Source organism: Diachasma alloeum, unplaced genomic scaffold (genome assembly GCF_001412515.2).
Source record: "Diachasma alloeum isolate Michigan unplaced genomic scaffold, Dall2.0 Dall_scaffold_01059, whole genome shotgun sequence".
In the NCBI taxonomy this organism is placed as follows: domain Eukaryota; kingdom Metazoa; phylum Arthropoda; class Insecta; order Hymenoptera; family Braconidae; genus Diachasma; species Diachasma alloeum.
The window spans coordinates 9,264-23,161 of record NW_021681170.1 but is presented as its reverse complement, the minus strand read 5'-3'; the positions used below and the strand labels follow the sequence as shown (position 1 = coordinate 23,161).

The following is a 13,898-nucleotide window of genomic DNA, read 5'->3' as shown; positions in this document are numbered from 1 at the left end:
AATTATCATGATGATGTTGAGTACAAAATGTCTGCTAAACCGCCAACACCAGCTCCTAGACGAAAGTTACACTATTCTCCAGAGTACAAAGATAGGAGTCGTAATAATTACAGGGAAAGAAGTCCAGAGAGGGAGAGATACACTTATGATCGACGTGATGATTGGGGATGGTATCGATCTGAGGATCATGGGTCATACGGATGGGATGATGGGAAACATTTAAATCCGGTCGAGTTAATCAGGAAATGGGGAATTACGTTTGACGGGGAGGAGAGTGTGCTTAATTATGTCGAGAGGGTGGAAGAGTTAAGTCTCTGCTCTGGAATCCATAAGGATAGACTACTTAAGTACATCCCGGTAATGTTTAGGGGTGTAGCACTACTTTGGTTTAGGAATAATTTCAAGTTCTGGAGAACTTGGAATGAATTCATTATTGACTTGAAAAAGGCCTACTTGCCCAAAGATTTCGAATTTCGGATGGAAGAAGAAATCAATGCAAGGAAACAAAAGTCTGGGGAACGTATTCGTGTCTACGTCACTGAATTATTAACACTCATGAGACGTCATGGATCAATGTCTGAGGAGAAGCAATTGTACTTTTTGTATCGGAACTTGGCAGAACCGTACAAAATGTACATTAAAAAGACTGCTGCAGTCAGCATTGACGCCATACTCAAAGAAGGAACGGATTACGAGAATGACATTTTGAAATTGGATAAGGACAAACATCCAACACTGGAAATTCCATCAAAGAAAGAGAAAAAGAATCAGCCAAAAGAAGACCACAATAATCAGGAGAAGGAAAAGAAAAAGAAATCGGTCAATGCAGTTGCTGCAGAGGAAAAATACGTCAGTAGGGAACGTTGTTGGAAATGCAGACAGAAACGACATGAGAATGGAGTGTGTAATAATCCACCAGTCAAGTTCTGCATGTTCTGTGGTATCCTGGGTAAGTGGACGACGGAATGTTCTTGTCCTAAACCTCGTTGGTGGACTGAGAGAAGACAAGCTGGAAGGGGTGCTGCTAGAAATAATCAGAATGCTGGTGCAGTGGTATCCAATTCTGCTCCTGTTTCTGGTCAGGCCTCAGCTACGTCTAATCAACAGGCACCAGTTGTGAATCAGAATGCTGATAGTCGTGTAAGTAATTTGGTACCAAGTGCTCCAGTACTTCCATGCACTAGTTCAGCACCTGATCAGTTGATGAAGCTCGACGATAATAGACCTTATCTAATTGTTGAAATCGATGGAGGAGAGTACCGAGCACTGGCTGATACTGGAACGGCCAGATCGTACCTATCCACCGATACCTGGAAGGAGATACAGCAGAGAAATCCTGATAGAGAATTGAGAACAACTGGTCATGTCGCTTCAGTAGCTGGAGGAAGACTTGTGCAAATTGCTGGGAAGGTACAATTAGAGATTATGGTGGAGACAATGCCTGCAAATTGTAAATTCTACGTAATGGATAACTTAGGAACACAGATAATTCTGGGGGTTAACGTGATGAAACAAATTGGACTCAAGATGAGTTTCGAACCTGATGAAGAAGCTAGCTCTGAGGTTTATCGCGTCCAAACAGGGTTCAGTTTGGGAATGATTCGCCAGGAGAGTGATGATTCTGATGAAGATAGTCATGAGGAAGAACCTGGGGGACACCTGAAATTGGGCCTGGACTTGATGAAGACTCTGAAGCAAGTGATTGGACTGAGGACGAAAGACCAGTGTTAATGATTAAAGATGAAGGCATTGACTACGCACAGGCTTTTCAATGTATTCATGAAGAATTGAAGAAATTCAAGGAGGTCCAGGGACCAACTCATCTTATCGAACATCACATTCGATTGAAACCTGGTACAGAGCCTATTAAATTTCGTTATACCCCCAAGAATCCTGCCATGATGAAGATAATGCACGACGAGGTGGATAAAATGTTAGCTGGTGGGGTTATTGAACCTTCGGAAAGCTCGTGGAATTCTCCAGTGGTACTTGTCAAGAAAAAGAATGAGGAATATAGATTTTGTATTGATTACCGCAAGATAAATGAGGTTACGGTCAAGGATGCGTACCCTTTACCACACGTGAATACGATGCTGGATAAATTGCGGAACGCGTACTACATTTCTGTCATTGATTTGAAAAATGGCTACTGGCAAGTACCGATGGCATTGGAGAGTCGACCGATAACAGCATTCACCGTACCGGGTAAAGGATTTTACCAGTTTAAGGTAATGCCGTTTGGTTTCACGTCGGCACCTGCCACGTTTCAGAGACTGCTGGATAAAGTCATCAAGCCTGAATTAGAAGCAAAAGCTGGAGCTTACCTGGATGACATTTTCGTCATTGGGTCGTCATTATCAGAGCATGTGAAGAATCTCTCGGAAGTTTTCGAAGCATTGAGAGAGGCAAAATTGCAAATTAATGTGGAGAAAAGTAAATTTCTGCAAGAAGAAACGCAATATCTGGGACACATTGTTGGTAGGCATGGCATTCACACTGACCCAGAGAAGGTCAAGGCCATAGTGGAAATGTCAGAGCCGCAGAATGTAAGGGAGTTAAGAAGGTTTATTGGCATGGTGTCGTGGTATCGGAGATTCATACCGAATTGTTCAGCTACCATGATACCATTGACTAAACTCTTGCAGAAAGGACAGAAGTGGCAGTGGGAGGATGATCAGAAAGAGGCTTTTGAAACTGTGAAAAATAGTTTGGTGGAAGCACCAGTACTAGTTCCTCCTAACTTCGAGCACAAGTTCATCTTGCAAATGGATGCGAGTAATGATGGTCTTGGAGCTGTGCTGATCCAGAAGAATGGAGACAGAGAAAATGTCATTGCCTATGCGAGTCGAACACTGACAAGACCAGAGAAGAATTACTCCACCACTGAGAAGGAATGCCTGGCAGTGGTGTGGGCGATTAAAAAGATGAGGATGTATCTGGAGGGTTACTCTTTTGTAGCAATCACCGATCATCAATCTCTGAAATGGCTACTGAAACTGGACAATCCAATGGGGAGGATTGCTCGATGGAATTTATTCCTCCAGCAATTCGACTTTGAAATAGAGTATCGTAAGGGGATTCTGAACACAGTAGCGGATGCTCTGTCGAGGAATCCAATCGATTTGAACAACTCTGAGGACGAAGATGAAGAGGAAGAGGGAGTAGTGTTGGCCATCGAACCTGAGGATCGTTGTGAGTGGTACCAGGGACTGATGAACAGGGTTAGAGAGCACCCTGAACGCTTCCCTGACTTTATGATTAGGGATGACTTATTGTATAAGCATGTATATCATGCACTAGATTTCACATCTCGTCAAGGGGAAGCGTGGAAGCTTTGTGTCCCTGAGTCCAAACGCCTCCGCGTTCTCCAGGAAAATCACGATATACCGACGGCAGGACACCTGGGGATAATGAAGACGATTGCTCGAGTTGCCCAGTCATATTTCTGGCCAGGAATGCAACGCGACATAAAAGATTATGTTAGACATTGTCAACGATGCCAGGAATTTAAGATACCCCAACAACAACCAGCGGGAAAAATGGGCACTACATACGCTTCCTACCCATGGGAAGTCGTATCAATCGACCTCGTCGGACCTATCACTAGATCCTCCTTAGGGAACACAGTATTACTAGTGATGCAGAATAAATACTCTAAATGGGTGGAGATAAAGCCCATGAGAACTGCTAAATCTGAGACAGTTGTTAAAATTCTGAAGGAAGCCATCATCTTACGTTTTGGTTGTCCTAGGGTATTAATCTCTGATAATGGAAGTCAGTTTACCAGTAGTGTCTTCAGGGATTGCTTGAGGGAATTTGGGATTGAACATCAGAGAACTCCACCATATGCTCCTCAATGCAATCCAGTGGAGCGAACTAATCGAGTCATTAAAACCATGATTTCCCAATACATCAACAAGAACCAGAAATCTTGGGATAAATACTTACCAGAGCTTATGTTTGCCTATAATTCAGCTGTCCATGAGACTACCCAGTGCACTCCGGCACTGCTGAATTTGGGAAGGGAACTGGAACAGCCTAAATCGTTGAGAAAAGAGTTGGAAGGTAATCAATCGGGTGTTCAGATTGACTTGGACGAGCGTTTGACGAGACTGAAAGATTTACAAGACTTCGTGAAAATCAATTCAGCTAGGGCTTTTACTAAACAGAGTAAATACTATGATCAGAAACGTAGGGATTGGGTGCCAGTGGTCGGCGAGCGGGTGGCAAAGAGGGAACATCCGTTGTCCTCGGCTGTTGACAACTTCTCTGCGAAACTTGCACCAAAATTCACTGGGGGTTACACTGTTAAATCTGTCATATCTCCAGCAGAGTATGAGATTGTCAGTGATGAGGGTATTGGATGTCTCGTCCACATCAAGGATTTAAAACCGTATTTTGAGTAGTTGAGTTAATTATCTGGCTGGCTGATTAAAAGATTCATTAGAAAATTGTTATAGACAGTATCGTATCATTATCGTTAATATTATTTTGTCATTTTTTTTTTTTTGTGTTATTTTGGAATCAGTCAGGATGTCAGAATCTGAGGAAATGTGGGCGATGCCGTTGACTCCAGAAGAGGAAGAGACCAGTAAGCAATTTGAGGGACCTAGGAGACTGATAGTACCTGACGCTAAACCGATCAATGAGTTCAAACAAGGATCATTCGTTAGACAGCAAGAGATAAAATATGACAAAAGATTATTCGAGGAGATCGATCAAGTAGTTAGTGATGTTGAGAGCAGACAGGGAGTGATCGACGTAGTTATACCATTGCCAGTACCTGAGATTCGCATTAGTGATAATTATCCTCGTAGGACTCCTAGTGAACCCATCAACAAACCTAGGTTAAAAAGGAGAGCCGACTTAGAAAGGGAAATGGAAGGTAGGGTTGTTCAGGAGTTACCACCAAGGTTACTGTGGCCAATGCCTGAACAGAGAAGAAAGAAGATGAGAGAATACGCGGACGAGATAGGTTTTCCCTTGTTGAGACAAAACTATCCATTCTTTCTGGGGGAGACACCTGATCCTCGTTTGACCCACTACACTAGTCTATTGTTGGTAGGAGAAGAAGATAGGGTAATCAACCTGGAGTATTTCAAGCCTTATGATAATAATATATTGTTTAGACAGAAGTCTGAGAGAAGTAGGAGACCTCCTTCAGTACAGAGTTGGGGAGGGCCATCTACAGTTGGGGATAACGAGTCGATGAAATCATTTTCGGGGTACGAGATGTCGGAGGAGACGCGTCGATCGTTGTCAAGAATGTCATCGGTTAGTGAGATGATCGATTTTGAGGGTCCAGGGTTCGGATCCGCAATTGGGGGAAATGCCCGAAGATTTGCTGAGGAGTACAAATCTCACGGGGAAAATAGAGAATTCCTAAATTATTGGCCGGGAAGAGATCTTAATTATAATGAGTACTGTGAGGCGGACTGGGACGAGTTGGAGGATGGGGAAATCCGGGACGAACCTGAGTTGCCTGATTTTTGCTATTCAATCCAACCAAAGAATCAACCCGGTGGAGAAGCAGTTGATGTGCCTTGGGAGATGGCATACAAGAGAAGGAGGAATCGTGGGAGGAAACGCAAAATAGTTAGAGATGGCACTGTAGAGATTGTTAAGAAGTTTGCTCATAAGACAGTGTATAAGAAGCTGCCATGACTGAAAGTCTAGTTTATAAAAGATTTGGATACTTTGTTTTTTTTTTGAGATGTACTTTTGTTTATTTTATAAGAGATTTTGATATAGTATCTTTTAGGGAAATCAGCCAAATGCAACCCAAAAGACTGAAACAAACTGGGATTTAGAATAACAAGAATCATTGTTATGTACTTGAAAAGTATTTTTGAAAAATAAATGAGTGGAACTCATTTCTTTTTTTTGAAGAAGGGGGAGAGTGTGAGGAACTCACAACCAATAAATAAAGAATAATTTGATTTTACATTTTAATTTGATTTTATGCAATTAAGAATAAGTATTAAGATATACGAATTTAAGAAATTGGAGCAAAGATGGTTGAGTGGGCTATTGACTCTCGGGGAATATTTCGAAATTGAGTAGTTCCGCGACCGACCTAGGTGGCGCATTATTTCTGCGAGTCAAATAGCGCTGTAAAGGTATTAAGTTTCGAGCAGCGGCTCAGTTTCGGTATTCAGGTGTGGTGAGGCGATCAGGAAGGCCTCACCCGGGTTCACCTACGATCCTCGCCGGAGGAGAGAAAAGTAACCAATTGTCAGCAGCCAGCGACATTAACTTTTAGTTAAAAGCGAGCTGTGGTCGAGCCATTGACAGCAGCCAGCGACACTAGTCTTTTGACTATCGCGAGCTGTGGTAGAGCCAATTTGTCAGCAGCTACTAAATTAGCATTTTGCTACTTGTGTGCTGTGGTCGAGCCATATTAGTGTTTTTGTCAGCAGCCAGCTTAATTAGTCTTGGACTAAAAGCGAGCTGTGGTCGAGCCCTTGACAGCGACGGGTAAAACTGTCGTGGTAGAGCCACGCGGGGTGGAACGTTCGCGAGGGGGAAATATTCTTTTGGGGTGGTAATTATTATTTGCGAAGTACTGAGGAGGGGAGCGAAGTCACTCGTTCGCCGACTCAGCCATCTTGAATTTCGGTGGATATTCTGTTGTACCGACGGTCGTGAACTCGTTTTACCGACGGACGATCCAGAGGAGTGCGATTCATGGACTGAACGATTGGCGCGAATTAAGGTTAGAGTTTTAGAAAAATTGATTGTTGAGTTAATTGGTTCATTTACTTAATTGGATTTATTTAATGGAGGAGAATAATTTCAAATTGAACAAAAAGGGAAAGATTTTATGTACAATGATAATATTATTTGGCTTCTATCTAATTTTTGAATTGAGAAATGTATTGGCTATTTGTTTATTAATAAAAATTGTGATGAAAACTATAATCTCTATGATGACCTCAAGGCTAGATGAATCGGCTTAAACTGAGAGATTCGTTTTCATGTTTAAATAGAACTTTTGAAATTTAACTGTCGGGTAAAATAATTCTCGAGAGGATCTCGTAGAATTATTCTGGGGAATCGTTGTGTGGAGGGTCGAAAAGCGTTAACGTTCAGTCCAAAATTTTGGTAATCAAACTCTTCTGGTCTCTGGGGGGCTGACACTTTATCGCGAAATTGACGGAAAACGGAACACGCGATTCAAAATTTGTGGAAATCTGGTATCTGGGAAACCTGGGTAAAAATTTGGTAAGTCTGGAAAAATCTGGTAATAGATTGGAAAAGCTGGTAAAACGGGAGAACTGGGACAAATTTGAAATTTGGAGATAATTTACTGGACGAACGGCGTTTTAAATTAATTTCCTTCATTTAAACCCTGGCAACTGAAGCACCGGAGCACAAAGGAAAATTTAAACAATTTCTTGAGCCAAAAGGTTCGTCACAGCTCCTCGGAAATTCAATATCGTTGTAGTCTATTTGATTCATTTTTATATATATTTAGATGTGAAGAGAAGACGGGGCAAAATGGAAACATTTCATTTCTATTTTCATAATTCTGAAATGAAGTTATCAATGGAGTTTAATTTAATCTCATCAAAAATTCGAAAAATTCACTTTTAATGGAAAAAAATTATCTTATACATAATTCAAAACTTCTCAACATCCTGGATAAACCAGAAATGTTCAGTTCTGCCCTACTCGCCCTTAATGAGAAATAATTGAATATTTTGTGTCATTATGATGATGAAATTCGTTTGGTCCCTGTTCAGTAAAAAAAAAAAAAAATTCTTTTTTCTACAATGATCACAATTTATTTTTTTTAAAGGAAAGAAATTGTAATTTTTCCATGCAAGGTGCATAAAACATGAGTATTTTAAATGATGAATAAAAAATGCTTGGCTTCATCAATTACGTTGATGTTTTTCGATTGTTGACAGTTTGTGTCTACTTCATGATCAAAAATGATTTTTTTTTATTTTTATTATTATCTTTCCTGCGTTCATCTACTTGAGAAGTGGTATGAAAAGTATTTTAAAGGCACAATGATTCTTAATGATTTTTTAAAAGAAGAACCTTCGTCCTCATTAATATTTAAAGATATCAGTAAGACTGTTGAATAGTCCGAGAACTGATAATTGTCTCACTCCAGAATGATAAACGTTAATGAGTTGAATGTAAAAGGTGTTACAATATATTTGAATAATGAAGAATTTGATTTGACAATGAAACATTTCAATATTTGATTCTAAAAACTTGGAATTTCCCAACACTTTTGAATTTGACCTTAATCATACAATATGAATTTCCATAAGAAATATTTCGAAAAGATAAGAAATACTTTAAAAGTAAGGACAAAAATACAGAGTTTACTTCTTAATTAAAAATTTATAAAATGATTGACACAGGGAAATTTTCAACGATTACCACCATTTCTATGAGCAATCTACTGACAACAATTTTCTATAACAAACATCGTAATTGGAGAAAAATAATTAATTTATTTCATCAGGAATTGATTTCGTGCCAAAAAAATTAGTTTAAAAAGTCGTATTTTTTCTCTCATCCATAAAAGAGATCGTTCCAAAGAAAAATCACATCTTAGATTATGTGATTTGGAGGTTTCTGATTATCCATAATTTATCCCAAATTTTCATCTTCAACATTTAATTGACGAATGTCTGGAGTGAAAGTATCAAGTGTTGCCTAACGAAATTTGAATAACTGCGGGCAATCAGGAGCCAGGTGGAGCTGTATTGAAAATGAAAAGATGATTTCTATGATCAACCGTATGTCACTTGCGCTCCGTGAAATGTCGGCCTTTCCGGTTAGCCTTTGGCGAAGAGAACAGTGTAATTATATCGGAACAATCAAATCCGTCATGGCTGAGCAAAGATATGAGCACCTGTTGACATCGGACGATGAATTAGATCAACTGAAGTGGGCGACACTCTGGTGTAAGATATTTTTCAATTTTTTATTACATTTAATGATGGATTAAGTGCATATGAGAATTGAGGTTAGAATGGGCCCTTCACGTGGCGATGGAAGTGAAAATCTTTCATTTTTCGAGCATGATTCCGAACAGAAAAACATTAACTGAGAAAATAAACAGAAAAGAATAGAAATGCAGTGAATAATTAGTTTGTTTTTCATTTTCAGAGATGTGACAGGGGCGATTATTCGTATTGATGAGCCTAGGATTAGAGCTAATGCTCCACGTGCTGCCAATCACCCATACCGGTGCATACTATCTAATCTGTCTAATCGTATGGTAAGAGTTTTATTCTGGGAAAGGAGGATTGCTGAGTTCGAGGGCAAACTTATGCGTCAGGTATGTCTTAGGGTACTTGTGACACGGTCAGGTGGGGCGGGTGGTGTGGGGGTGTAGCGTCTCGCTACACAAACACCAACGCGTAATACACGCACGGATACGACAACGCTGAGAGACGACTGGACATCGGTGACATCATCGCGCTCTGTCATGCGCCCAGTATAAAATACCTCTCGCAATAGGTGCGAACCTATTGTCATGCATATCCAAATTCCTGTCTTACGCGGTTTAAGATAGTCAGTAGAGTCTAACACTGACCTCCGATCAGATCACTTTGATGATTCTTTCCCTTTTGTATATATTCGAAACGTCTTGATTAAACTGTAATTTATATTCTGAATTACATTTGTTAGTGAATTGTTACATCCCTCAACAACCTCAATTCCTACATTGGTGACCCCGACGTGATCTAATTAGGGAAATTCGACGTTTTAAACGACAAAAGTGAAAACCCTCGCGACTCGCGCGCTTGCAGTGCAACTGGAAAATTCATTCTCTCGTCCACGCGTTCTCATCCGTTTCTCCGGACAACACGCGTGACTCAGTTTTTCAAGTGTTGCAGTGAATCTCGCGAGTGCATTCTAGTTAAGTGGCGCGCTTCTGAAAATAATTAATTTTGTTGTGTGACCCACGCTTCGATTCTTAAACGACGGCGTCTCGAGATTTCTGGAACATTCCAACCGTCCGAGCGTCAAGACCTTGGTTTCCCATTATTCTCGCGGAACCAAAACAAACCGAATAAAAGTGATATCCGAGTGAATATTTGTGACCTCGCGCCCACACATTGCCGAACACCCATAGACGTTGTGTTGTGTTGGTGACAAATAGAGACTATAACACCCTTTATTTTTCTCACAAATTTATTCCTTAGGTTTAATCGCGCTGTGAAGTAAAATTCATCGATTTTATTTCTCTCTGAAATAAAATAAAATAAAATCAAATCGACATGGCAACAACAGCAGCTGACATCCAAACAACTGCCACCGTAACGACAGCAACGGCTACAATGAGGCCCAGGCTCATCGCAAGGCCGTTCGACGCGGACAAACCCGCGCTATGGTTCGCGCAGCTGGAGACACAGTTCGCTGACCTGGGATACGTCATCGAGTCAGATAAGTACAACAAAACGGTACCGCTGATCGACACTGCTTACGCCGCAGAAGTCGAACATTTAATTGTCTCCAGACCTGTAACAAATCCATACCAAACATTAAAAAACGAACTAATCAGATGTTTCACAAAATCCAGGACTGCGAACATCATCCAATTGCTCGACAGGGAGAGCATTGGTGATCGAACGCCATCGAAGCAACTGAGACATTTAAGAAGTCTTGTTCCAGGCATTGACGACGAGGTCCTAAAAACGCGCTGGTTGTCTCATCTCCCCGAGCAAACGCGAGCTACACTCGCTACCCAGGAGAACGCTTCCATTGATGATTTCGCGAAGCTAGCAGACAGGGTGCACGAGATATTTCACCCAAACAGCGTCGCAGCCATCACCACCTCAGCAGACAACGCGATCAACGCAGCACTCCTCGAGCGAATCGAACAGCTGACGGCAACTGTCGCAGAGTTACGAGTGAAAAACTCACGCTCGCTATCACGCACACGTTCAGAGTACTCACATGGGCAGCGCAACAACTCACGCCGACGTTCCAGCTCCAGGAAAGTATTAAAGAAANCCTTTTGTATATATTCGAAACGTCTTGATTAAACTGTAATTTATATTCTGAATTACATTTGTTAGTGAATTGTTACATCCCTCAACAACCTCAATTCCTACATTGGTGACCCCGACGTGATCTAATTAGGGAAATTCGACGTTTTAAACGACAAAAGTGAAAACCCTCGCGACTCGCGCGCTTGCAGTGCAACTGGAAAATTCATTCTCTCGTCCACGCGTTCTCATCCGTTTCTCCGGACAACACGCGTGACTCAGTTTTTCAAGTGTTGCAGTGAATCTCGCGAGTGCATTCTAGTTAAGTGGCGCGCTTCTGAAAATAATTAATTTTGTTGTGTGACCCACGCTTCGATTCTTAAACGACGGCGTCTCGAGATTTCTGGAACATTCCAACCGTCCGAGCGTCAAGACCTTGGTTTCCCATTATTCTCGCGGAACCAAAACAAACCGAATAAAAGTGATATCCGAGTGAATATTTGTGACCTCGCGCCCACACATTGCCGAACACCCATAGACGTTGTGTTGTGTTGGTGACAAATAGAGACTATAACACCCTTTATTTTTCTCACAAATTTATTCCTTAGGTTTAATCGCGCTGTGAAGTAAAATTCATCGATTTTATTTCTCTCTGAAATAAAATAAAATAAAATCAAATCGACATGGCAACAACAGCAGCTGACATCCAAACAACTGCCACCGTAACGACAGCAACGGCTACAATGAGGCCCAGGCTCATCGCAAGGCCGTTCGACGCGGACAAACCCGCGCTATGGTTCGCGCAGCTGGAGACACAGTTCGCTGACCTGGGATACGTCATCGAGTCAGATAAGTACAACAAAACGGTACTGCTGATCGACACTGCTTACGCCGCAGAAGTCGAACATTTAATTGTCTCCAGACCTGTAACAAATCCATACCAAACATTAAAAAACGAACTAATCAGATGTTTCACAAAATCCAGGACTGCGAACATCATCCAATTGCTCGACAGGGAGAGCATTGGTGATCGAACGCCATCGAAGCAGCTGAGACATTTAAGAAGTCTTGTTCCAGGCATTGACGACGAGGTCCTAAAAACGCGCTGGTTGTCTCATCTCCCCGAGCAAACGCGAGCTACACTCGCTACCCAGGAGAACGCTTCCATTGATGATTTCGCGAAGCTAGCAGACAGGGTGCACGAGATATTTCACCCAAACAGCGTCGCAGCCATCACCACCTCAGCAGACAACGCGATCAACGCAGCACTCCTCGAGCGAATCGAACAGCTGACGGCAACTGTCGCAGAGTTACGAGTGAAAAACTCACGCTCGCTATCACGCACACGTTCAGAGTACTCACATGGGCAGCGCAACAACTCACGCCGACGTTCCAGCTCCAGGAAAGTATTAAAGAAATTCGACACCTGCTGGTATCATCACAGATACGGCGAAAATGCGCGTAACTGCCAACCTGGTTGTAAGTTTCAGGAAAACTCCAACGAGAGACGATAGTGGCGGAAGCCGTCTCTCATACTAAATCCCGCCACCTATTCGTAATAGACAGAACGACTGGGACCCAATACCTTGTGGACACAGGCTCAGACGTCTCTGTCACGCCTTACAGGCGGCCAGCAAAACAGAAGGACACCAGCGGCTATCAACTCTTCGCAGCCAATGGAACCCTCATCAATACGTATGGATATGCATCCATCTCGCCAGATCTCGGTCTCCGCAGAGTTCACATGGCGTTTCATCGAGGCAGATGTCAATCGACCTATTATCGGTGCTGATTTTCTGCATCATTTCAACCTGTTACCTGATTTGAGGAATGAATACCTCATCGACAGCTCAACGGGTCTCAAATCAACAGGCCAGTTCACAAGATTTCGCGCTATGTCTGTCAAGCTCCTCGAGATCAACGAGAATTCACCGTACGCGTCGATCCTCAAAGAGTTCCCAGCAATAACAAAACCGGGAGGATTGCTCAGAAAAGCGGAGCACTCCACCGTTCATCACATACGGACAACACCAGGACCACCAATCTCCTGCAGAGCTCGCCGCCTAGGGCCGGATAAACTCAAAACCGCTCAAGCGGAGTTCTCCAGCATGCTGACGCTTGAAACCGCGAGGAGATCTGAAAGTCCCTGGGCATCCGCGCTCCACCTAGCTCCGAAGGGCAACAACGGATGGAGGCCATGCGGTGATTACCGCGCACTCAACGACAGGACAATACCAGATAAGTATCCTGTTCGCTATCTAGAAGAGTTTGCTGCTAACCTTCATGGCAAAACAATCTTTTCCACCATAGATTTGGTTAAAGCCTTCAACCAAATTCCAGTGGCACGNCGATCCTCAAAGAGTTCCCAGCAATAACAAAACCGGGAGGATTGCTCAGAAAAGCGGAGCACTCCACCGTTCATCACATAAGGACAACACCAGGACCACCAATCTCCTGCAGAGCTCGCCGCCTAGCGCCGGATAAACTCAAAACCGCTCAAGCGGAGTTCTCCAGCATGCTGACGCTTGAAACCGCGAGGAGATCTGAAAGTCCCTGGGCATCCGCGCTCCACCTAGCTCCGAAGGGCAACAACGGATGGAGGCCATGCGGTGATTACCGCGCACTCAACGACAGGACAATACCAGATAAGTATCCTGTTCGCTATCTAGAAGAGTTTGCTGCTAACCTTCATGGCAAAACAATCTTTTCCACCATAGATTTGGTTAAAGCCTTCAACCAAATTTCAGTGGCACGCGAAGACATCCAGAACACGGCAATAATCACGCCATTCGGACTCTTCGAATTCTCATACATGACATTTGGCCTCAGAAACGCAGCTCAGACATTCCAACGTCTGATCGACGAGGTCACATGCGATCTACCATTTTTGTCCCCGTACATAGACGACATCTTGGTAGCATCGGAAGACGCGGA

At 42.6% G+C, this 13,898-nt stretch overlaps 1 protein-coding gene across 1 annotated transcript; it reads left to right on the top strand.

The window, feature by feature from the left end:
* Window positions 1-10,253: 10,253 nt before the first annotated feature.
* Window positions 10,254-11,021, top strand: LOC107045698. Its single transcript, XM_015268032.1, has one exon. The coding sequence runs from the start codon at window positions 10,254-10,256 to the stop codon at window positions 11,019-11,021; it is 768 nt and encodes a 255-aa protein (XP_015123518.1).
* The last annotated feature ends 2,877 nt before the right edge of the window (window positions 11,022-13,898 follow it).